General features: G+C 40.7%; 2 protein-coding genes across 17 annotated transcripts; both read left to right on the top strand.

The window, feature by feature from the left end:
* The first annotated feature begins 561 nt into the window (after positions 1–561).
* nup35 (nucleoporin 35) lies at positions 562–5,072 on the top strand. 2 transcript variants are annotated; one of them, XM_056388560.1, is made up of 9 exons: positions 562–854; positions 1,930–2,085; positions 2,183–2,310; positions 3,162–3,219; positions 3,756–3,864; positions 3,973–4,042; positions 4,271–4,399; positions 4,529–4,663; positions 4,780–5,072. In XM_056388560.1, the coding sequence occupies exons 1-9, from the start codon at positions 842–844 to the stop codon at positions 4,855–4,857; spliced, it is 876 nt and encodes a 291-aa protein (XP_056244535.1). In that variant the 5' UTR covers positions 562–841; the 3' UTR covers positions 4,858–5,072. The 2 variants fall into 2 exon arrangements, with proteins under 2 accessions (XP_056244535.1, XP_056244536.1); XM_056388561.1 differs by having other exon boundaries at positions 1,930–2,097.
* A 2,633-nt stretch (positions 5,073–7,705) lies between these two features.
* On the top strand, positions 7,706–24,577 carry ddx3xa (DEAD-box helicase 3 X-linked a). Of its 15 annotated transcripts, none has more exons than XM_056388788.1 (23): positions 7,706–8,027; positions 9,590–9,638; positions 9,955–10,002; positions 10,782–10,841; positions 11,207–11,290; positions 11,397–11,468; positions 13,726–13,812; positions 14,228–14,401; positions 14,715–14,850; positions 15,750–15,854; positions 15,952–16,051; positions 16,150–16,285; positions 16,442–16,539; positions 16,632–16,730; positions 16,827–16,987; positions 17,253–17,397; positions 17,492–17,636; positions 17,952–18,002; positions 19,357–19,538; positions 20,249–20,366; positions 20,467–20,620; positions 21,054–21,175; positions 21,408–24,577. In XM_056388788.1, the coding sequence occupies exons 1-23, from the start codon at positions 7,983–7,985 to the stop codon at positions 21,491–21,493; spliced, it is 2,457 nt and encodes an 818-aa protein (XP_056244763.1). In that variant the 5' UTR covers positions 7,706–7,982; the 3' UTR covers positions 21,494–24,577. The 15 variants fall into 15 exon arrangements, with proteins under 15 accessions (XP_056244763.1, XP_056244764.1, XP_056244762.1 ...); XM_056388789.1 differs by having other exon boundaries at positions 11,207–11,299; positions 14,228–14,335; XM_056388787.1 differs by having other exon boundaries at positions 11,207–11,299.
* The last annotated feature ends 301 nt before the right edge of the window (positions 24,578–24,878 follow it).

Here is a 24,878-nt window from a genome sequence, read left to right as displayed (position 1 = left end):
ATCATTAAAGTTCAGATTTGTTTTTTTCTGCTGGACAGGATGGGTGTGAAAATTTTTCATCTGAAAGGTAAATATGAATAGCAGCTATCAAACAAATTTACTGCATTAGTACAATGTAGCGGAGAGGAAGTATTAAATTGCTCCAAAAACGTAAATACTGAGTACAAGTGCCACAAATTTGCACTACCAGTACAAGTATATATTTGTACTACCAGTACAAATTTGATGCTCACGTTTTAGAAATGTTTCGTCTGCATACAGACTTAAAACCGATTCTTTTTCAAACACCTTCAGATGTGAAGATTTTAAACAGTTTTTTTTTCTTTTTCATTTTTTATCCTCTGTTTCAATGTTTTTTTTCTTGTTGGTTTTCTTTTTCTCATTGTCTTCATGGTCAACACGAAGGAACGCTAAAAAATGATTAAACTATGCCTTGAAAAAAATTAATTTTTTACAATTAAAAACAAAAGTTCTTTTTACAAGTCGCGCGTAAAACACAACTCCCGTGAACACCTCTTCACGGTGACCTTATCTAAATGCGCCGGAAGCGGACCTGTTAGCTGCGGTGCCTTCAGATCATCAGGCAGCTCGTCCCATGAGCGGCACTGAATCCTGAAAATAAACACAAACGGGCCGAAAAATCTGATTCCAACCCGCTAAAGTTGAACTATTTGGATGGTATGAGTTAAGGTTCAGCTCCAGTGAAGCAGACTTTTCAGTAACATTAAGTTATAGTGACAGTTCAGTTAGCTTTGCTAGCAGCGTTAGCCAGCTAGCCAGCCCTTTGCCTGGCGTCATTTCCTACTTTTGAAAATCGCGGCCAGAGAGTAACGAAGCAGAGATGGAGCTACAAGGTAACCTGAGTTTCATAAAGTCTTTATCTGCTGTTTTTATGTGTATTTTTATTAATCATTTGTCTGCTATGACAAACTGTTAGCTCAGCGTTAGCCGCGAACAGTCGTATTTATTTCTGGTGTTACAGAACATGGTGGTGAAATGTGTGAAAAGTGTTTCTCACGCTCACCATTGGTGGAATAAGTTCAAAGTTCATTTACTTAAGTAAAAGTAGAAGTGCCACAGTGTAAAAGTACAAGCAAAGGTCCTGCATTCATAGTGTGTGTAGGTCTGAAAGTCTTTCTAACTCCAGTTTCCATATAAAATTGATAGGAAGTATAATTATGTACAGCTCAGAGGTGCTGACTAAAATGTGATCTAAATATCAGTGAATCCATACACTTGAAAAATAATTCTTTTTATTATATTTTAACTTAATATCCCTGCTGGTTGTCATTGATACCTTTCATTCCGAGGTCAGTATGACTATGAAACGGGTATTAAATCACATCCTGTGTGGTTTTTAAAATGTCTAAAGTTTATCTCGGGTGAATCCTGCAAAATACTGTGCATTTAGAATTTTAGTCAAGTAAAAGTAAAAAAGAATTGGTATCTAAACATACTTAAAGTACCATAAGTAAAAGTACTCATAATACAAAATGGCACATTTCAGAATAATAATGTATTTTATATTAATGAGTTATATTTATTATCATTGATACATTAATATTTACATCACTTTAATGTTGCAGCTGTTAACTGTGGATATTACAAACATGGAGCTAATTTTTAATTTATTTATATTAGAGTTGAAATGTTTAGCTGATTAATTGGTTAGTGAATTGATAGGAAATTAATCGTTAGCTATTTTAATAATCAAAATGCCAATAATTTGCTCCTTCCAGCTTCCATGCTTTTCACAAATTGTCGATGCATTATTTAAAGTAGGAGAAACTTACAGTAAATCTCCTGCTACATATGAGCATCTCAGCTCCCAGGCTTTATCTGTAATTAATAATTGTTGACCTGAAATTGATTCAGACCTGATGGTGACTACTTGTCTCAAACCAGTCTAACTGTCCCACTGCCTTTCAGTGGGAAATGAACCGATGACCCTGGGCTCTCCCACCTCTCCTAAGGCGACCTCTGGAGCTCAGTTTCTGCCTGGCTTCTTGATGGGTGACCTGCCAGCTCCAGCTACCCCCCAGCCCCGCCCCTTCAGCCTGGCCATGCCCATCGTGGAGAGCACAGGTACGCACCGAGGTCAGCAGGACGATACACTCACCTGCAGATCAGCTGATTGTTGTGTTTTCTGTAGATTTTTAGTTTGTGTTGTCTTACATTTTAGGAGGAGGAGGGGGCTCGGCCCCTCAGCCCGTTGTCCCCACACCCAAGGATAAAAGTGGAGCCCCACCTATCCGCAGTATCCATGAAGACTTAATGACTGTAGGGACGCCCCTTAATGCACACAGGCAGGTGAGTACACAGGTGCTGTCACTCCTAACCTGCTGCAGGAGATGGAGCTCAGGCAGAGAGTTTCCATGAGTACAGATATTTGATGTTTGATCACAATGATCTTATTAAAAGATACAGAACTTGCAAGATGCCGAGGATAACAAACAAAACCTTACACTTTTTGCACCAGCAATGATTCTAGTGATGAACCTCGAAACCCAGTTCTGAAATGACTAAGAACCCAGACCAGTTTTCAGATTGGTTGTTTTATTGGTCCTTGACGAAACCGGGGGCTAAAATTAGTGCGTTGGATTCTACCACACAGAGCAGAGAAGCCAAGGAGGAGAAAATGACACTGGGTTAAATTTAGCTAAGTTAAATATTTACTCATGTTACTGTAAGTGCAGTGAGTAAAAAGCTCATGAGAGTAATTGTAAAGTAGGTGGAGAGAGGAAACTGCTTAGGAGGTTTTTTTTCTCACAAAGATCTTTTTATTGAATTATTGGATTTTGAACGAATGGACAAAGTTTACATTTGTACAGCGTAGCACTGAATCACCAAAATACCAACTGATTTTGTTATCATGAATATACCATTTGTACTGTGTACCATATATATGACTCACCTTTAATGAGTAAAGGAATAGAACGAATGTTAATATGCTTATTACTTGATCATCCTTTTGCACAGCAGAGCACTTCTTCAACAAGCATACTTAATAATAGTTTAAAAAGAACCAATTAGGACAGAGAATGAACGAGTCTCTCTCTCTCTCTCTTTCTCTCTCTCTCTCTCTCTCTCTTTCTTTCTTTCTTCCTTTCTTTCTTTCTTTCTTCCTTTCTTTCTTTTTCTCTTTCTTTCTTTCTCTTCAGTCCTTTCCAGTTATGCAGTCTCCTCTGTCTGCACGTCAGGCTGCAACTCCAGGAACAGGTACATTCTGATACTATTACTACTGGTGCTGCTAGCTGTTGTATCACTGATATTAGTACTGACACCGATACTCCTGCCAGACAGTTGTTTTCTTCCAATATTGTATCAACAGCCTGTGTTTGTCTCTTTCCAGGAGGAGGGAGGGGCAGTGACTCTTTAGCAACACAGGGATTTGAGAGTTTAAAAAAGAAAAATACTGTATATCAGCAGATGTTCCTGTTTTTTGACATAAACCTTTAGATTTGTTTTTAAAGAATTGCTAATATTAACAAATACACAGATACATACAGTACGCTAACATCAGCCAAATTGTCAACCTGCCAATATATCGGTCAAGCTCTAATCAATATACAGGGAATACTAAGAATGTCTCACTTGTATTTTTTTGCTGCCTTATTGTAAACGCATTCAGTGATCACTTTATTAGGTACAGCTGTTCAATTTAATGCAATCCAATACCGCTGTTGTATCATAAAGTCAACTTTTATGCCGGCTATAATGTTCTAATCTCTCATCCTACCTGTCTCTGTATCCAGGTGTGCAGCAGGTGTGTCTGTCTCCAGCTCAGGTGGATCCCTTCTACAGTCAGGGAGAGTCTTTGTCATCTGACGATCAGCTGGACCAGACCTGGGTCACTGTGTTTGGGTATTTTCATTTCTAAACAAAGTCAATAATACTGACCTACTGTTGAAGATAGTGTGAATGTAATATTCATCTTGTGTGTGTTTGTGTGCGTGTGTGTGTGTGTGTTAGTTTCCCTCCAGCTTCGGCCTCATACATCCTGCTGCAGTTCGCTCAGTACGGGAACATCCTCAAACACATGGTGAGACAAAAACAGGATGATGGCGTTTTTTTGAACGTCTCCATTAAGAATTAAAAAGTTAATGTTTAACATTTACAGCCTCATAACTTCGATAAGAATGATCCCAGTGAGGAGGAAGTGTTGGACTGAGATCAGAGTTTATGTGTCTGAATCGGTGTCCACAAGCTCAGCACACACAGCTCAGATTGTACAGGTGTATTGATAGATGTATTGATGATGTATTGACAGATGGCGTCGCCTGGTAACTGGATGCACCTTCAGTATCAGTCCAGGCTTCAGGCCAGGAAAGCTCTGTCTAAGGATGGGAAAGTGTTTGGGGACGCCATCATGGTGGGAGTGAAGCCGTGTATAGACAAGGTCAGTACCTGTTTTTATCTACCTGTGTGTCTGTCCGCTTCTCTGCCATCTGATTGGTTCTTCACATCATGTGACACTGGAGCCTGAACCGAGCAGCAGTGACGTTCTCTCTCTCTCTCTCTCTTTCAGAGCGTGATGGACAGCAGTGAAGCCGTCTCCTCTCCCCTCGCCTCCTCCTTCTCCTCCTCCGCCCTCCCCTCCACTCCTCGCTCGGCCATCAGACCGCTCAGCGCCGCCTACAGGAGCTCCAGCAACGACTACCAGGTGACCTCTGACCTCTGACCTCACTCTGGCTCTACTTGAAAATCTGCATTAGCTTTGGGTTCAACAAAAACAGCTGCTGGTCGACCTTAGAAATAAACCCGTGTGTCCGTCTTCAGGTGGTAGCAGACAGACAGACGCCCAGGAAGGATGACAGCTTTGTTTCCAAAGCGATGGAGTACATGTTTGGTTGGTGACATCACACAGTGCATCATGGGATACCTGCAGCCCCGGACGAGAGAGGAGAACCGATGGATAAACTGATTCACTACACTGTGTATGTGATTGTGTGGATGAGTGTGTGTGTGAGTGAGTGTGTGCGCTGAGGTGAAGAATCTTTCTTTCTTTCTCTCTCTCTTTTATAATCTGTATTTTTTTTACTGTCTCTGTTTCAATAAAGTTGTCAATGGTTTGAATTCAGTAAAGCTGAAGTTTCATTCAGGGGTGATGTTCTCTCAGCAGCCACACGGTGGCACTGTCACATGACATGGCCAAAAGTCTGTGGCCACTCGCGCTGCTCTAACGAACCTCCACTCTTCTGGTTTCAGTCTTTTCAACGACATGTTGAACCAGCTGCAGGGATTTCCTGTTCAGACACAACAGCATCAGTGAGGTCCAACACTGATGTAGACGATGAGGTCAGGCTCTCAGTGTGTGTGATCTCATGTGGAGATGGAAAGGTCAGGGCTCTGTGCAGACCAGTTCCACACCAAACTTCCATGTCTTAATGTTTAAACAGGAAATACACAAACTGTTTACTCAAATTGTGAGAGTACTGTTGTTATCATTGTATGCTGTAGCCAGATTTCCTGTTATTGAAACTAAGCAGCACAAAACCTGTTAGAAACTGACTCAGATCAAAAGTACGCCTACTGTAGATCAGCTGTTTGAACTCAAAGTGTGAAATATGATATTGTCCAGCAGATGGAGCCACGAGTCCAAACGTCGAGACTGTGGAGCACACGTTAAAAAGTCTGTTAAAACATTTAGTGTTGGGAATATTTGAAATGTGATTAACAAGTAAAAATCTAGAGTTCAAGTGTTTTAGAGAAAAAAAAGCAGAAGCTACAGAAAGGTAAAATTATATTCAGTCTAAACACATTACATAATGAACATCACAGGTTTATGTAATTAGTCTCCACCTAACATTTGCTCTGTCAGTTTGGTAACAAGTTAAGCAACATATTTGGAGCAGTGAGGTGCAGCCTGTCGATTGTGATGTCCGTATGGAAATACACTGGATGACTAATGGTTGATGAGAAATCGAGCTGATGCATGATGCATGTACTTTAGGCGTGAATAAAACCCACACATACATATATATAAAAATACAGTACACACACGTAGCAATACCAGAGTGTAAAAGTACAACAGTATTAGCATCAATATATACTTAAAGTATTTATTTCACACTGATGTATTGATTATCATTAATTACTAGTACATTCATGTGTGCCTCACTTTAATGTTGCAGCTTGTAAAGGTGGGACTAATTGTAACTACTTTATAACCAGCTGTGATAAATAAAGTCATTTCTTGTAATAATGAATGTTGTTAATCTGAATCTGCAAAGTAACTAAAGTTATAAAATTAATGTAGCGGAGTAAAAAGTATATTATTTCCCTCTGAAATGTAGTGGATTGGAAGTATAAAGTAGCAGAAAATGGAAATACTAAAGTACAAGTACCTTATACTTGTACTTCAGTATAAATAATGACTGGTTTTAGTAGAAGCATGTATCAAAGTGCAGCAGGGCTTGTAAACATGTACTTGGAGGCCACAATTAAGTTTACGTGAGGAGGGATGTCTTAGAGGCAGAGTTAAAGGGGGGATTTCTAGGCCTCAGTCTCACTCATCGTAAGTCATTTCAGAAATCTCTCACCAGCTGACCTTTCTCCTAGTAACCAATTACCTCTGGTGTACCTTATCCCAGCAACATATGGTCCCCTCAGCCCTCACTCTCCTGCTGCAGCGTACAGCAGGGGATAAATGACGAGAGCAGGCCTCACAGGCTGGACTGTACTCTGAACAGAAGGCGCACTGCTAGAGAAAAGACAGAGAGAGAGAGGAGGGGGGTGAGTGGAAGAGGAGGGGGGTGGGGGAAGGCTTTGGCTGAGCTTATGCTTGACCCTCCTGACCTTAGAAAGACATTTGAAACCATATGATGGCCAGCCACTCCAGATGTCACATGTCCCATTTTGAGCAACTTGGGGAAACCTTTTTGTAAATATACAGTATATATACAATATATATAGAATAGTGTATATATATATATATACACAACATATAGGCCTCTCTGATCTGCATCTTTGTCGTGGACAGAGTATGAGACAGTGAAAGCCCGGACACATGTTCTATAAAACTCCCACTATGGCTCCTATATAAAAGCAAAATACCCAAACTTTTGGTTGTTGATATCACTTTGTTGTCATTTTGCATTACATATCTTTATGGAGTTCTGCTTTAGTCGTCTTTTTGTGTCTTTATGGGGTCACTTTACCTCTTATAGTAGTGATTGTGCATATTTTTATTTTGCATCTTTTTATTTTACCTTCTGCATCTCTCTGTGGTCATTTTGTGTCTCCTTGTAGCTGGTTTGTGACTCTTTGTGGTAATTTTCAATCTATATGTTGTCAGTTTGTAGTAATTTTTCATCTCTTTGATGTCGTTTTGCATTTTGTAGTTGTTTTGCTTGTCTTTATAGTCGATTTGTGGTAAGTTTGCATCACTTTAGTGTCATTTTGCATCTCTTTTGCAGGTCTTTTGTGTTTCTTTGCGCTTGTTTTGCCTCTTTATTTGTGTGTTTGTTTGTTTTCCTTAGAACCATAAAAATATCTAAGTTTCGCTTCCTGGTCTTTTAAAGACACAGTTATGCATTACGGTAATGACACAACCTTAATGAACGGTTTCATGTGTCTGCTTATGCCGCTGACGGCGAAACCAATCCGAGGCGTGTAGAAACATCGCGATATTTCGTCCAACAACCCGCTGGCCTGAGGTTACAGAGACGATATCTCGCGCTACCTGAGCGCTCGGTGTCTCATTCCACCACGGTCAAGCCTGCCGGGAGGGGGTATCTGTTCAACAGCGCCACAGCCATCATTTCATTTGGAAACTTGAACGGCATTTATATTTATAACAAACAACGTAGTTTTATTTATTTAAAGTAAACGTAATCGTCTAACTTTATAAGTAACCGTTGGCTCAAGGTCGTAAATTTATACAGAAAAAGGAAAGCTAAGTTAACGTACAGGATAGCCGGTCGTGCTAACAAAGAAAATCCTTTCTCTTCAGAAATAATCCCCCACTACTCTCTTTAGTTATGAGTCATGTGGTCATTGATAATCCACACGGTCTAGATCAGCAGGTAAGTACTTCTAACTTGTTTGTTTTTTCCTCATAGAAATGTGATGATTTTTTTTCCGTTACGCACATGTAGTTTCGTCAGGGAAAGAGTAGCTAGCCGCGAGCTAAGCTAACGCTGCGGCTGGGTAAAATGGAGGTGGTGATGTCGCCGTAGAGAAGATTGTGATGGCGGAGCTCGTCACTACGTTGTGCCAGAAAACCGAACTAACAAGCTTTTTTTTAACTGCGTGTACCACTCTTTTAAATGGTTAACAGCGACTTTAAACACAATTAAATATAAAACGTCATTCGCGTCTTGTGAAATGTTACTGCAATTAATGGAAATTTATGAGGGTTAACCAACATTTGCGACCCGGCCGGTATCCTACGAAGTTAGCCCGGCTAATGTTGGGCCTTCTCAACCTGAAACGTGGCGCAGGAAAAAATGTTGGCAACGGTTTATAGCGACCATTAACCTTTCTGTAATGCAATTCTCTCAACTTTATAAATCGTTCAGGATGCATACCTTTGTATACGGTTATTGACTGCTAGTGTTAAAGATTATTTTATTTATTTATTTTTTTTTGCCATTTTAATTTGTCGGTGTTTTCCTATTTAATGGTTGTGCCATGCTTGCCATGTCGCTTGTTGGATAAACCAGGCCAGTTTTAATAAGCAAAATTATAGGAGTGATCCTGTTTTGTACATTTGCTCAGTCCATGTCCAACTGTCCAACTAAGATATTGAATAGTAGCTCTTTAACTATTGATTTCCATTATTAAAGGATAGGTTCATAACTTTGAATAATGTCCTAAAATATTAAGAGGGTGCATATGAATATTGAAATAAGTTTTACTTGTTTACTTGTTCCTGCGTTTGTAATGGAGGTGATGGGAAAATTCAGGCCTCTATATTTACCAAAGTTTATGTGATGCTTATATGAGGCTTCATCAGTCTCCATTACACAAACCAAGTGGATATCAGCCAAAGTTAAAGTCTTATTAGTGCAAAAGTTCCTCCTTTTTGTTTCACATAGTCAGAATGAGGACTGTGGATTTAGTCTGCCATCAAAATGCACTAAGAATCAATCTGTAAATGTCCCAGGCTGAACTTTGCGAATGAATACAGCAAGCCAACCCTGTTTCAAGATGGATCTGGAACAATTGTGAACCCATCCTTTAATCTGAGTTATTTTTATTCTTCCCTTTGTCCATAATATATAAGAATTATTATAATTTCCCACAGTGTAAGGTATTTTTGTTTGACCAACCGTCTCAAACCCAAAGATGCTCAGTTTACTGCCATTTAGAACAAAGATAAAGCTTCAAACCCTCTCATTTGACAAAATGGAACCTGCAAATATTTGTCACTTTTAAATGACAGACTCTAAAGACTATTTTTTATTCGTTCTAAACATTATAGCAGATTATTTTTCTGTCGAGCAACAAATTAATTGAGACTAATCGATGCGCCTGTAGTTGGATACTTGCTTAAAATTGTTATTTCAAAGACATAGTACTGTGTTTTACCAGACTTTTAGTTGAATGATCATCTGATTTCAATTAAAAAAAATTTTTCTTTCAGCTTGCTGCCCTAGACTTGAACTCTGACGGACAAGGCGGAGGAACTGGCAGTAAGTAATACAACAGACTTAACATGTCAATGTAAAATCTCATGAAATTTTTTATTTAAAAAAAAAAAATCAATAATATGGGGTATTGATTACATCCAAGTTACGAATGTACAATTGCAACATGAATTTTTACAAAACAAGCAAGGATATTCTTTTTTGTAGTGTGTTTTTATCTTTTGAGGTTTTATTGGAAGGTCTTTAGAGTTGATTATAAATTATAAATACTCTATCGTAACAGTGATTTTTTTTGTATAAGTATTCATAGCTTAGTCTTAGTAAATTAGTGTTTAACTGTTTTCTTTCCCCCTCCATCTAGGGCGTTACATTCCACCTCACTTGAGGAACAAAGATGCTTCCAAAAATGGTGAGTTGAGTGTAACAGTCACCTGCTGAGCCACATTCGGACCCTCAACACAGGTTTGACTTGTGGTGTTCTTGATGATAAAACCCCATCAGAGCATGGTAAAAGCAAGCACAATTGAGAAAAATTTTTTTATTGGTGAGGCGTCAACCAGACTATATTTATTTCTGGTTCTGCCGCACTTCAGACCATCAGGACCGTTGAGGACACTTGTCTTATTTTTAACATGTGTACAGAATGAGGAGAGAAAGCCGTGTCGAAAGGGCTTTCTGTGTCTGTACACGATAGCTTATTTTGGCACGGATAAAGTAGGGCAAGTGGGACTGCAAAAACGGCCATAGTCTCGAATTCTCGCCCCAGACTCCTCATAAGTAAGAGAATGGGGCAAATTTCAAACCTCTCTAACTCAGTTTGATATTTCAGTAACTAATTTCATAGGTAATCTTTTTTCTGTCTCACGTGAAAAAAGAGGAGTGCTAGCTATTGGCTGCTCTGATAAAGGGAAATGTGGAGGGTGGGTGGGCTGGTGGTTTTTATCATCTGTAGACTTTTAACAATGTTTTTGTAGCTAGGTTGAGGTGGTTTGGAGGTAGTTGTAAGTTGTTTTTTTTCCTTCCTGTACTTGTTTAGCCTCTTAAAGGCTTTAAATCAAGACACATGTTGTGCCTGACATTAAGTCAGGTAATTTTATATTAAAAAAAAAAAAAAAAAATTGGAAACATGGTTCTGTGTCATTGCACACTTGACGTTTTTTCTCGTTTTACTGTTTTCTTATTCCACAGCAGGAAATGCTTATTCCGCTGGTAGACAGTGCGGTTATTCAGTGGCACCAGTAAATCTCTGTAAGTCCCTTCTGTCTGCTTTCGCTGAGGGCAACCTGCATTTCCAGATGCATGAAATAGCCATTTTACACACCAGCAAAGCCAGTGCGAAGGGGGGGAGGGTTAGGTCAGACCTATATACATGCACAGTAAACTTAATGATGGGCCCATGATTAATTGATGTGCTTCTCTCTGCTGGGATGCTTGCACTTTAAAATGAGAAACATCTTATAGGTAAAGGGCAAATTAGATGTAACATTAAGGTTGATGGGTTAATGCTCTTCTTTACCACAGTGAGTTGAGATTTTAATCTCTTGAGGCATATGATAGCTTCATTTAAAATGACTTTTCCCCCCTATATTTCACCTGCACTGTCCCCCCCCAAGTTTCTTCTAAGCAGTGCCCACAACCATGGCAGGCAGAGTGTCAGCAAAGGCACAGAAATAACTATACTTCAGGATGGGATGACTGTAAGATTGGTAACTATTAGTGTTAAGTCGAGCCCAACACTCATACTGCATGAGCCAGTAATCATGGGTGAGTCTTTTTATAGCCTGCTTCCCTACCTTTGCTCAGGTTACCCAAGACTGGCCTCTCAAGAGCTTGCCTTTTACCATGCCTACAGTGGGGGTTGGCGAAACAGATGTGGTATACCTTGACCTCTACCTGCATGCCATGCCATCTACTTGTTGGCAGAGTTTTCATAGTGTATAAAGCTGAACACTGGGGCGTAATCAGATCGTGCCCTTGGTCACTTGAAAAAGAAAATGCAGCAGAAATCTTGGCCTAACACAGCGTTTGTCACAGCTTGCAAGTGAAGTTGCTTATGATGCATGGTGATGGTGCCTTTTTTAAAGACTCTGCACTGCATCACTAGTGTGACTGTCTTACTAATAACGAGACTCTATCTGTGAAACAATGATCTAAGACCTGTTCACTTATTACATTGTCCAGCCATTTTTATACCATTTTAACATCTGAGTCACAGTCATGAAATCAAAGCTGGGATTTTATTTTGCAGAGAGACTGAAATTTTGAGTGCATTGCTGCACTGGCATCATTCAATCCCACTCATTAACAACGACTCTCTGTTCTTCTTTCAAGTCCTTTATAGACCTTGGGGCCTTTTGTCTGCCTACGACATACTAAGTGGGATTAATGAACACTGCTGTGTGTGCAGGCTTTTCTTCCAACAACTGACCTCTCCTTTTAAAAAATACTTCTCTCTGGTGTGAAGTCGAAATAACATTTAAATGTACTGGTGGAAGAGAAACCTGCAAACACTCGCCGCTCCTTGGCACATGACTGAATACTCCTTACCTGTAGCTTCTGTCTGAAAGGGATCTTTGTTTCTCTGAGGTTATTTCAAAGTAGACTGCTTCTCCTTGGCCTTTTTCTTTGGCATTTGAGACTGAACGATCAGTAGAACAATCCTTAGCTGGCATGTACTCAGCATTTAATGGATGATAATGTACGGGAATTGTTCTCTTTGAGGCGGGCAGGTTATCAAAGATAATTTTTACCTTGGCAACATGTGGTCTTTTTGAAGTTGAGCAGGCTTGGGTTGTTGCACAAGCATCTGTAGAGTCTGCAGTCTGGCAGACCTTGTGGCATGATCAAGGTTAGGGCAAGGGGGTGCATCAGGACTGAACTATGTCAGACTGTAGGAGGGGACGTATTCTCCTTTTCCAAGAGACGTGGGATTCACTGAATCACTGTAGCTTGTACTTTGAAGGATTGAAATTCCCAAACTGTCTTGGCTTTTTTAGTCTTTCAAAATCAGTAATTACAGGTTCATACTAATGTTTTTTTGTTTTTACCAAAAATTAAGATAGTTATACATGAAGTAGTTGTGAAATTTCTCAGTTATTTCCTCATTGTTCAAATATCACAGCTTGCATAACAAATCTGGAGAATTCAACATTGCTTCGAATTGGGGAATTATTTCTCTACTACAGCTTTCATGTTTGCCATGATGCATCACTCCTGGCTACTACAGCATTTTTACTTGATTTTTAAGAGCGAGCTTTTTGATCAAGATGCAGTTTGCATTGTTTTGTTATTTAGCCTTGTTTGTACTTGGTGGTCTGACGTGAACTGAGGTTATCTGCATTGCTGTTGCAGAACGTTAGGCTCAGACACTGCTGCATGGTGTGCTCTGGGGGCACATGCATCATTTTTGTCTGATACGAGTCTGAGTGACTAAATTCTACCACAAATCCTATTGCTAATTTTGTAGTAATTTAAAAAAATACAAAATACATTTGAACTTTACTTTTTAAAAAGTTCAGTGTGGTAAACGGTTGGAAGCGACAGTGAAACTGGGAAGATGTCGGAACGCCACATTTCTGAAATAGAAATAATTACTTTAACTTCCCTCTCTTGATTGCAAAGCAGATTTGTCTGAGACCCTAATTACTCACTGAACTGACCAACATCCTTATCTTGTCACCATGGGCACAGTAAGTTGTGAGCTTGTTCAGAAAATACTGGACAGTAGGCGTTTTGCATTTCCTCTGAATTTATTTACTCAGAACGATATTGGAGACAAAAAAACCATGGGACATCTTAACTTGTCCGAGCTGTGGACTGGTGTGCAGCGCACAGATCAGTGTGTGCCTGTGTGAAGCATTACAAGGCTTTTCCTTGTGCTTACTTGAAGGTGGGCATCATGGTGGATGCAGTTACCTGTTCGCCGACAGGTACGAGTTATGATTTTCGCCACAGATCTAGAATCAGCCCCCGTTTGGCTGAACCAACTCTCATTCAAAGCAAAGACGAATCTGAGACTAGATCTGTGCAGCCGCTCTTCCCCTTGATGCTGTTGTTGCAAAGCATCAGCTGCGTAGCAAGCCTCACCTTGGCGGTGCTAACTGTCCGTTGTCCCTCCCCCCCTTCCCACCAGCCTCATCCTCAGCCTGCACTGATAACAGTGTGGCCTCCGATGGGAACGATGACACAGCCAGTGTCCAAAGCTGGGCAGATCGTTGTGGTAAATGTCCCATACAGGCAGAGGCAGGGCTCAGTAGGTGTCTTGGTACAGAGAAGTCATCCTTCTAACAAAGCCAGTGTCTTCTTTAAAAAGTTAGATATTTCACAGTGCTTTGATTTCTCTGCATCCATTCTCTTATTCAGATGTAGAACTTGCTTTTCACTTTCCCCCACTTGACGACATTAACTCGACCCATGACACAACTGTTGTTGCAGCATATTTCAGTCCAGTTTCTAGTCTATTATTATAAAGCTGCTTGTATCCCACCTGTTAGTGAATTAGGCTGAAGGCAGGTCAGCACGCAAAGTCTCTATAAGCACAGTCAGATTTTCTACTTGCTTACTGACACTAATATGTTCAGAGTTTTCTCCTGGCAAGACTCTCATTCTGCATGTCCTTTTGTCTCCTCGTGAAGACTCACCTGGATGGGACGGCGGACGCAGCAATGGATTTGTGAATGGTTACCACGACAACCGCTCCAACGGGAGCTTCGGAGGGCGTGGACCCCCTCGCAATGATAGAGGTGGGCGTGGTGCCTACCGTGGTAACAGGGGTGGAGGCTCGTTTAATCAACCATTACAAAATGCAGGTGGGGAAATCCTATCGTGCCTTAAAATATCTGCCTCTAGCTATAGTGGTGACAGTGTAGTTTTTAGACGTTAACTCAACCCTCCCCCACCCTTGTTTATCCATGCAGTTGTTATAATATATCAGAGTCCTGTTACTGGGTTTAATTTAGGATGAAATAACGTGGTGATTTTTAAAACGGCTAATGGCATTTTTCTTTAAAAAAAAGGAAAGACCATTTTCCGCCTTTGGTAAGAACGTGATGACTTCTCGCAGCTTTGCAAAAAAAAAAAAATCCAATAATATCAATGACAGTATTTATCTGTTCATTCTAGGTTTTGGCAATTACGAGAACAAAGACGGCAACTGGGGAGGAGCTCCCAGGGACGCTGCCTACAACAGCTTTGGGGGACGAAATGATAGGTCCAAGTCGACCTTCTTCAATGACCGTGGGGCAGGCTCAAGAGGAAGGTCTGTAAACACTGTCACATTTAATAATATACAGTGCTTTGTTTGTTTTAATACAACATCTTAATGGTGTCTTTATTTTGTGATAGTGAACATTTCCATTGCTTTATTTTTTACTAACCAGTAGTGCCTCAGGTAACTGTAGTAATCTTTCAAATGTGGATACAAGGAATAAAATTGGTGTGTTGATCCCTCTGAGGCCATTTAGTTGAAAAATCCCATTACTTGAAATTTCAAAAGGCGACTATTTTCCTAAATGGATGCCATTTCTGGCATATGAAATACATATTTTACATAATTACATAGTTCTACCCATTGGACAGAATTGGATGATTTGGGAATTGCAATTGAATCTTATGTTTTCAACTGTGAGGATGTTGATTCCTAATGCCAGTTAAATATTTTGAGTAAAGTGTATTTATGGTGACATTTTCCTGTACCTCGCTATGATTGTTCTAATTCAGCGGGACTTTTAATTTGTAAAATGTCGGTAAACTTAAAATGGTCGCAGGTTTTTCTTTTTTCCTATATTTCACCTTATACATTGGTAAAATGTTTGATTTGACATCTAGATCATTAATATAGTAAAATTGAGGATGAATTTATTGCAAAAAGACATTACCTTGCCAGAAATGTCAGCCATCTTGGAAATGGAGGCTATCTTGAACTATCTAAAACGTGTTTTATGAAAAGGATTTGTGCCAAGTTTAGCACTTGTATCCACATTTTACAGATTTCTCCTGAAATATGTTGCTATCTGCTGAGCTACTAGCTTATTCAGTTTAGCTGTTAGCTTGCTGAAGCTATTTCAGACACCGACATCTGCCTGGCATAGTTTGCCGCTTTTTGTTTTTGCTCTGAGGAATGAAACGTGGCTTACAGACTCATGTTGTTGTGCGCAGATATGAGCGCGGGGGTTTTGCGGGCGGAGGAAACAGCCGCTGGGTGGAGGACTCCAGAGACGACGATTGGTCCAAGCCCACTGCTCCCAATGAGCGCCTGGAACAGTAAGACCGATTCTGCTCACAAAAATTACAACAAAACTAAACTGTCGGCCATCTTGTGTCTGCATTTCAGCTAAACGTTTCACACCTTGTTTTCTAGCGAGCTTTTCTCTGGAAGCAACACTGGGATAAACTTTGAGAAATACGATGATATCCCCGTTGAGGCCACTGGAAGCAACTGCCCGCCCCACATTGAAAGCGTAAGTCTCTACTCATTCTGAATCTATCATTTTAACATTTAAAGACGTAACAGGACAGTTTGTGTCTCATACTGATGGTGCGTGTGGTTATTCTGTAGTTCCATGATGTGGACATGGGGGAGATCGTAATGGGGAACATCACCCTGAGTCGCTACACTCGCCCCACCCCAGTCCAGAAGCATGCGATCCCCATCATCAAGTCTAAGAGAGACCTGATGGCCTGCGCCCAGACTGGTAAGTTTTTCTACTTACTCTCAATGTGTTTACATGGCAGCTTTAAGTAGATCAGATCTTTTTAAAATAGAAAGTATGGGTTGATGGATCATTCAGTGTGTACCTTAAGTTTTAGATCTTGTAAACAGTGTGTGTCTGATCCCTGCTGTGTTTCAGGCTCTGGTAAGACCGCTGCCTTCTTGCTGCCAGTGCTGAGTCAGATCTACACTGAGGGCCCAGGAGATGCTCTGCAGGCAGCCAAGAACAACGGACAGGTACTGGGGAAAAGAGAGAAGGCACAGTAATTAAACATATTCTGCGTTACCATTCGACGTGTTCCTATAAACATTATTTCTTCCATCCTCAGGAGAACGGAAGGTACGGCAGACGTAAACAGTACCCGATCTCCCTGGTTCTGGCTCCCACCAGAGAGCTGGCCCTGCAGATCTACGATGAGGCGAGGAAGGTGAGCTCCAAGAATCCAGCTGGCAACATCGACCCAACCCTACATCAAATGAAACTTCTTGAAGCTTAATCGTTTCCTCTTTTTCCATCTTTCTAGTTTGCCTATCGCTCTCGTGTGCGTCCCTGCGTGGTGTACGGAGGAGCTGATATCGGTCAGCAAATCAGGGACTTGGAGAGAGGCTGTCACCTGCTCGTGGCCACACCTGGACGTCTGGTTGACATGATGGAGAGGGGCAAGATCGGTCTGGACTATTGCAAGTCAGTATAACACAGGGGTCCACTCAGATTGTTTAAAAAAATAAAAAATAAAATAAAAAAATTGACTGACTCCAGTATTTATTTTTGTAATTTTTAGGGCTTTAATATTAATATATTATTTTCCCAATTAATCAATTAGTTGTTTTGTTTATAAAATTGCCAAAAATAATGAAAAATCGCCACAAACCCAAAGATACTTGTTTCACATTGACATACAACAAACACAATAAACCTTTTTAATGAAGTATGACATGTGTCTGTGCAGCTACCTGGTCCTGGATGAGGCCGACCGCATGTTGGACATGGGTTTTGAGCCCCAGATCAGACGCATCGTGGAGCAGGATACGATGCCGCCTAAAGGCATTCGTCAGACCATGATGTTCAGCGCCACTTTCCCCAAGGAGATCCAGGTGTGTATGAGGCTGTCACAATGCGTTTATAGAGTCTTGCTTCATGTGATAAATATCTGCGTACTTATCTGTTTCGTTTCGTTTGTTTGCATAGATCCTGGCTCGTGATTTCCTGGAGGATTACATTTTCCTGGCAGTGGGACGTGTCGGTTCCACTTCAGAAAATATCACCCAGAAAGTGGTCTGGGTGGAGGAGACAGACAAGAGGTCCTTCCTCCTTGACCTGCTCAATGCCACAGGTGAGAAATGCAAACACAAAAATCAGTGTTTGTTTTTTTTCCTCCCATGAATGTCACATTGGGCTCTAACCCATCATCCTGTGTTTGTCAGTCTGCCCCATATCAAGCTAATATTGACTTTGCTACATCTCTGCTAACAAATGTTGTTCGTTTATAGAAAGATAAGATTTAAAAACAGTGTGATGCAGGGGTGATGAGGCACTGACATCACATGCCGTGTTTTTTAAGGGGGTTTGCTTCTCATGATGATCTAAAGCTGTGAAAGTTGTGTACTGAGCAGCCTTACGTTTACTGGCCGGTTTGGTTTTATCTTAGTTATTCCCAGTGAGGTTCAGGAAAATGTGACAGAGGCCCCAGAGAAACCGGGTAAGTGTGAACATACCATAACTTCACTCTGACCCACAAGCCAGAAACATCACATCCCACAGCTCATCCTGTCCCTCCGCTCCCCCCCGCTTGACATGCTGCCTCAGTTCTGTTTTTTATTATTTTTGTTTTTTTTTTCCATTTTCTTCCATTTCCAATAAGAGCTTGTAGGATCAACGACAACGTTTTCGCCTCGCACCAAATAGACCTAGTGAAAAGGGAGTTCCTTTTGTAGCGCTGCAGTGTGTTTTCAACACCGGCGCTAATGTCAGCTGGCTCGACATGATCGTGTTGGCCGGTTGTCATAGAAAGAGCTCTCAGCTTCCATGAGTCAGATGGCTGTGGCAGGTTTAATGGCACCAACCTGTTCAGTGAACATACGACAACAACAAGGTTCTGTAGATCTTAGTTTAAACCGCTCTAATAAATTCCACTCCTTTTTCTTTTTAAGTTGAATTATGTAGAAAGACCTGTGTTTTGTAACTTGACTTTACCTCCAAAGAAACAACACACATTGCTTTTGTGCTGTTTCCACGGTAACCGGTGCAGCTGCCACTATAAAAAGCAAACTGATGTGTAATATATGTCACGGACAGCCTCATTTAAAAAGTCACAATTGGCCGTTATTCAACCAAGGTGAAGAGGCTTGGGGGAGAGGGGTCAACTGCATGTAAATGGCGAAGTAGGTGGCCAGTTACCACCTCGAAAATTTAGCTTGTCTGATTGGCCGGATCCAGGCTTTGATTTTAAAGAACTCACAGGCTTAATTAATAATGGAGAGGATGGAGCTTTGACGGATGTAGCTTTGTTTTTCCGTGCTTGTGCCAGAGTGCGTTGGTAAAACAGTGACAGGGTTAGCTGTGAATGATGCGACCTGTCCTTCCCCATCACTCCTCAGCCATTTTTATTTCAAAAGCCATTAATGCCATATATCTAGATTTTAATTTAACAATTCAGATTTTTAAGTTATTCATCTCATCTCTAGCAGAAAAACTGAAGCCAGGGTTGTCAGTAAATGAAAAGCTTCTTATGCAGCCCCTGTCTCCATCTCTGAGTTTTCATGTTGGTTGTTTGATTTTTTTTTTTTTTTTTTTTTTTTTTTTTTTACTTCATAAACTTGCAACTTTTTCAGTATGACAGTTGTAAGTTCCCATCTTTTTGGTTCAAATATCCATCTATAGCCCCGTTCCCAGTTATCAAAGATTTCTTTCCACCACCTTTTCCTTTTTTTTTTTTTTTTTTTTTTTTTTTTTTTTTAATTTATTTTTATTTTATTTTTAAAAAATTTTTTTCATACTCTTCATCCTGCCCTCGTCCTCTTTGGTCTCATCCTCTTTTGTTTGCGGTTGCACAGGTAAAGACTCGTTGACTCTGGTGTTCGTGGAAACCAAGAAAGGAGCCGACGCTCTTGAAGACTTCCTCTACCACGAGGGCTACGCCTGCACCAGCATCCACGGAGATCGATCCCAGAGAGACAGAGAGGAAGCTCTGCACCAGTTCCGCTCTGGACGCTGCCCCATCTTGGTGGCTACAGCTGTAAGGGACACGACTATCATTAAACTATATATATATATGTATATATGTGTATGTGTGTGTGTGTGTGTGTGTATAATAATAATGAATTTCACCAGGAGATTGTGGACTTGCCTTGTTTAAATTATTTAAGAGGTTTGATATATTGAGTACTTTTGGGCTTTAAACACTGGATCAGATCTGATTTAGAATGATTTCTCCAAGATGAAGATTAAAAGATTTAATTTACAAAATCTTTCATATGAGTTTTAGCTAACTCTTAAGATATTTATAAAAAAAAAAAAAGGGAGCCACATGCTTTTCCTCTTGGGTAAATGAAAACATTTGCTTCAGTTTGCTAAATGTACCTTTTGATTAATGTGAAATTTACATTATCAAAACCAGGAATGAGCCGTTTCCATTTTAGATCCACGTTGGTTAATTATCTGAATTTAAACCGACTGTTACTGTGTCAAAGAGCAGGAAACAAAATATTGAGTTTACAAAGTCTCTTTGACATTTTGGAAATTCCCTGGAGAACAACCAGGCCAACTGGGTCACAGAGGAAACTGTGGCTTTGGCTCAGCTGAAGGACATTGTTGGCAGACTTTCGTAGCTGTTGCTAATTAACTCAAGCTTAATAATAAAAAACGTGGACAAAATGAACCCAGTGGTTTTCTCCCTTGACTCTGACTTGATATTTAAACAACCTTTTTCCTCCTCTACTTCTGCAGGTCGCTGCCAGAGGTCTGGACATCTCCAATGTGAAGCACGTCATTAACTTTGATTTGCCCAGTGACATTGAGGAGTACGTTCACCGTATTGGCCGTACGGGACGTGTGGGCAACCTCGGTATGAACCTTTTTTATATATATATCTTCGATGCCTGTTGTGTAATGTTTAATAAAAATTAAGTGGCTGTATAATCTGACTCTGGTTCTGTTTTGTGCAGGTCTGGCCACGTCGTTCTTTAACGACAAAAACAGCAACATAACCAAAGACTTGCTGGACATCTTGGTGGAGGCCAAGCAGGAGGTTCCCTCCTGGCTTGAGAGCCTGGCCTACGAGCACCAGCACAAGAGCACAGGCCGCGGACGCTCAAAGAGGTAAGTCGCACACTACACCACCTCGTCGTCAGGTGTAACTCACAGGCCACACCTGAGTGTCTTTATAGCTTTAGTCTAATGATAGTTCTACACGTCATTTCACAAACCAGGTTGTCATGTGCTCTTAAACATAAACCATATCCTCTCCCTCGGAGAGGTCGATGACTGGATTACCATGTTTGGAAATGATGATGGTGAATAGACCCAGTAAGTTTTATCAGTCAACATCACTAAGTATTGTGGGTCAAGGCCAACAAGTAGGTCTGCTCTGAAAAATCTTACGTGTTTATTAAACCACGTTACCAGCTTGGACAGGGCTTTATAAGCTGATTCATGAATTTGTCATGTAAAACATTTTAACTTTTGTAACTTGTTTTGCTGCTGAGGATTTTTCTTTTCTAATGAACACACGTTCTCGTCTCGTCTTATTTAGGTTCTCTGGCGGTTTCGGAGCCAGAGATTACCGTCAGACGTCCGGTGGTTCTGGAAACTTCAGTGGCAACCGTACAGGACGTAACCCTGGAGGCCATGGAGGAAACCGTGGCTTTGGTGGAGGTGAGGAACCAGTATTTTCTGCCCTTTTTATCTGTGGTTCACTTGAAACCGTCAACACTTCTCTGTAGAATCGTGTTGCTGCATAAAAGCCACAGGTTCCAAATATTGAGCTTATTGCACGCGATATCTGTAAAGCTGACCCAGTGTCAGTTTAATTTAATTTAAATGTATTGAATGACAATTTTAAAAAGCATCTCAACTATCACCTGACCTCTGACCTTTCCATTCACAGGAGGCTTTGGTGGCAACTTCTACAGCAACGACGGCTACGGAGGAAACTACAGCCACTCTGGTAGTGTGGATTGGTGGGGCAACTAGTCGCTTAAGGAGTAGGTTGCCATGCCAACCCGACCCAATGGAAACCACATGTTAACTTAAGCCAGACCATAACAACCCTCCCTGTGTAGCTTCACTGACACACAGTACATTACCAACCCTGGTTCTCTGCCATTCGCTTCTCTCAAAAAGGAAGTGCAGCACGACGCAAAAGGAAAGTCACCAGCACGTGCAACGCACCGGAGACCGCAGAGATTCGCACACCTCAGAGTGAGCATGGATGCTGACATGCGTTGTCCGATAGCAACCTCGGACTTTTCATCGTTAAAAGTATTTTTGTTCTTTTTGTGGAAGGAAAAAAAAAAAACCAATTGAATAACCTGAGGATCATTTGTATGTTAATGTACTGTGCCTTTTGAATTTAAACAGGAAATCTATGTTTTCATTTCACCAGATGAACATGGCCAAGAGCTCTAAATTTGTTTTTACAGTTATTTTGTTTGGTGAAAAAAAAAAAAAATATATATATATTAGAAAGGTAAAATAAGCTTGGACTTAATCAAACCTTGGCAAACACTGGGATATTGTGGCTCTCGGAGTCATGATTCCATTTGAACTTCAAATTTATCGCAGGAACATCATGTAGCCTTTTCTATAGTCAAACAGCTAATGGAGCCATTACTACATCTAATACAAACTGGGCCACTCTGTGAAGCAACCGCACGGTCCCGAGGGACAAAGTTACATTTGTTTTCTTTCTGTTTTTGCTCACTCTATCCTGGACAGGCTCCTTTTTATGGATATGGTAGTCTTTAAAATAGCCATTCCTATTGTAATCTTAAGAAACACAGAAGTCATTAAGCTCAGTGCCAACGATCGCTGAGGTATAAGCAAGAATAATCAATGCTGGATCTTGTTACTCCACATTTTTCAATTGACTTGACAGTGTTATGGCAGCTAGTATGTTACCAAGTGCTAGCTACATTAAGTGGGCGGTGTTTTTTGTTTATTTTTACTTGAGACATTTTTGGTGCAGGTGTGTGCAAAATTGAAATTTTTTTTTTTTTTTTTTTTTTAATTGTTTCTCTACAAATATGTATCAAAACAAAAAATGCCTGCCATCTTGAAAGTGAAGTTCAAAATGGCTGCATAAAGGACCACAGCATCGGGAGGGCATAGCGTGGGTGTTAGTGTTTACTGAATCGACCGGCAACCACGAGGCCCAGATGGTATTCTACGCTTGCAAGTGTTTTGTTTTTTGGTCAAGGAGAAAGGACACGTGAACTGAGTCGCAGGCTTAACTTAATTACAAACGTTTTCTCTTTTCAAGCTGCGTTGGAGGCATGGTTCATCTTTAAGAGACAGGCATTTGAATGATCACTGAGGTTTATCAATTTAAAACAGCGAGGGGACGGAGCAGGGGGGGTGGAGCAGCACTCCGACCACTGGGGTTAGGGGGGAACAAAGGGGGTAGGCGCGGGGGGTGGGGTGGGGGGGGGTGCGGTTTTCAGTGCACCGCCATCGTCGGTGGCTTTGGTTTCCATTGCTGCGTAGTGTAACTGTGGAGGTGGCCAAAGACGGGGAGTGTCCACTTCCTTTCTGGAACATTAAAGTACTGTCAGGCCCTCTGGGAGTTCATCTGCTCAGACATGTATAATAAAAAATAAAAAAAATCGGTGGCTTCGTGAAGCCAGCGCAGGCTTTTCCTCTCAGAGAGGAGCAGCCATCGAGAGGAGGAGAGATAGGGGCGTTTCACCTCTTAAATGCTCCCAATTTTCTCATCGGGTGTGTTGTGCCTTGAAACCTTTTTTTAAGAAATTGAACTAAAAGCGGATGCACTGACAGTGTTGAGAACTTGAGATTGAATGGTGCTACTTGATTTAGGTGTGTAGGCCCTTGTATGTCGTGCCCATCAAGTTTTACAAAAGTTCTTTTATTGCACATCTAGAGTTTTATATAGATGTCTTGACTATGTGTCCTTAAGCTTCCAAATATTGTGTGTGAGGAGATTGTGAAAAACGCAGCTTGTTTACAAAGGGGAAGGGTTCTCAACGTTTAAACCAGGATTTATTTGGGACCAGGGGATTTAGCAGTTGGGGGAATTTAGCCATTTGCACAGATTTCTAGATTCTACTTTTGCTGCTAGTTTTGTGTAATTTATTAAGCATTTTTGACAAATATTTATTTTTGTAAGCCTCAAAGTGATTCTTTGAAAGTTTCAGAAACTTGACCAAAAGACAGTACAAAAAACACTGGCACTTGAATGTTGAATGTCACCTGTATGCGTGAAATTTATATATTTCGGGGTAGCGTGAGCTTTTTAATGTTTAAGATACATTGGACTCAGTAAATAATATCCACAGCTGTTTCGGGGCCTTCTCAGGGCCAGTCATCTCTATCAGATTATACCAATTGGTCATCAAAATTTGAAATGGAATTGAAAAAACATGCCAAGGTTTGGAATATAGCTGTCAAAAGAGCAAATAAATTTCCTAAGCATATCGGTGCAGAAGTGTTCAGATTCTCCAATTGTGTGCATTATTGATTCTTTACTCTAATTTGACCTGATAATTATTTTTCTCCAGTGAATGTCTGGCACATGGCAATCCTTAAAGAAACAAACATGTGGTTTATTCTCATTGTTGTATTTGCATATATGACGCCTCTGGAGTTCTCCTCGAATGTGGAGCAGGTCTGCAGCATTCGCTTCCAGAGCAGCTGTCGGAGCTGTTTTTAATGATGAACAGGAAGTCCGTGCTGTGCGCGTCGTTGTAGGCAGCGCCCGAGACTTGTTCCACGTTCTCTTGAGAACCCTAGAGCTCTTTAGATGTAGACTTTGCTTTCTGTAATAGCTTATAGGCTCCTGCACTGCATGGGAAATACTCAGCTGTGCAATTGTATGATTTTACCAAAATAAAATGTTTGAATGCAAAAGTATCTTGAAAAATCAAGCATGTTTCCTGAAGACTTGTTTACTGTAGTCGTGCAGAGAAGACCTGTAGCAAGCCGCATGCTGCCTTGTGTGGGTACAGGGCGGCTGGGCGGTGTAAATCAATTTGGTATAGATTGGACGGGATTCATTTCTTTTTGACAAAAAAAATATAAAGATTTCATTTGTAAATTGAACGGTGTCAATTGTCTTATTTTCCTAAAGTGACTTGATGGTTTCAACATTTTAAACTTTACCCTTTTCCATTCAGTGTTTTTGCTTTAACAGCTCAAGAGTTGTATCTTAATGTTTGCTAAACTAAAGAAAATGGAAACAACCATGGTAAGATGGTGCAATTCTTTCCAAGTTTGTGGAAACATGATGTTGGAAGTCACTTCCTGTTTCAGCACTAAGCAGGAAAACATTGATAAATTCTCCACAGGTGCTGGAAGCAATTTGCACAATTTATTTATTTATTTTTTTAACTATAATCTGCAA

The sequence above is a fragment of the Seriola aureovittata genome, chromosome 11, assembly GCF_021018895.1.
Source record: "Seriola aureovittata isolate HTS-2021-v1 ecotype China chromosome 11, ASM2101889v1, whole genome shotgun sequence".
Taxonomy (NCBI): Eukaryota; Metazoa; Chordata; class Actinopteri; order Carangiformes; family Carangidae; genus Seriola; species Seriola aureovittata.
Note: the sequence above shows the minus strand (reverse complement) of the source record. Positions and strands in the feature narration are given on the sequence as shown.

What these genes read in the sequence shown, in the direction of transcription:
- nup35 (XM_056388561.1), top strand. An exon ending in GAGCACAGGTACGCACCGAG is followed by an intron (nt 2,098 to 2,182) that starts GTCAGCAGGACG and finishes CTTACATTTTAG; the next exon opens with GAGGAGGAGGGGGCTCGGCC. An exon ending in ACCTGGGTCACTGTGTTTGG is followed by an intron (nt 3,865 to 3,972) that starts GTATTTTCATTT and finishes TGTGTGTGTTAG; the next exon opens with TTTCCCTCCAGCTTCGGCCT.
- ddx3xa (XM_056388787.1), top strand. Translation starts at nt 7,983, where the DNA reads ATGAGTCATGTGGTCATTGATAATCCACACGGTCTAGATCAGCAG. An exon ending in CACACGGTCTAGATCAGCAG is followed by an intron (nt 8,028 to 9,589) that starts GTAAGTACTTCT and finishes TTTTTCTTTCAG; the next exon opens with CTTGCTGCCCTAGACTTGAA. An exon ending in CAGCCAAGAACAACGGACAG is followed by an intron (nt 16,540 to 16,631) that starts GTACTGGGGAAA and finishes TTCCATCCTCAG; the next exon opens with GAGAACGGAAGGTACGGCAG.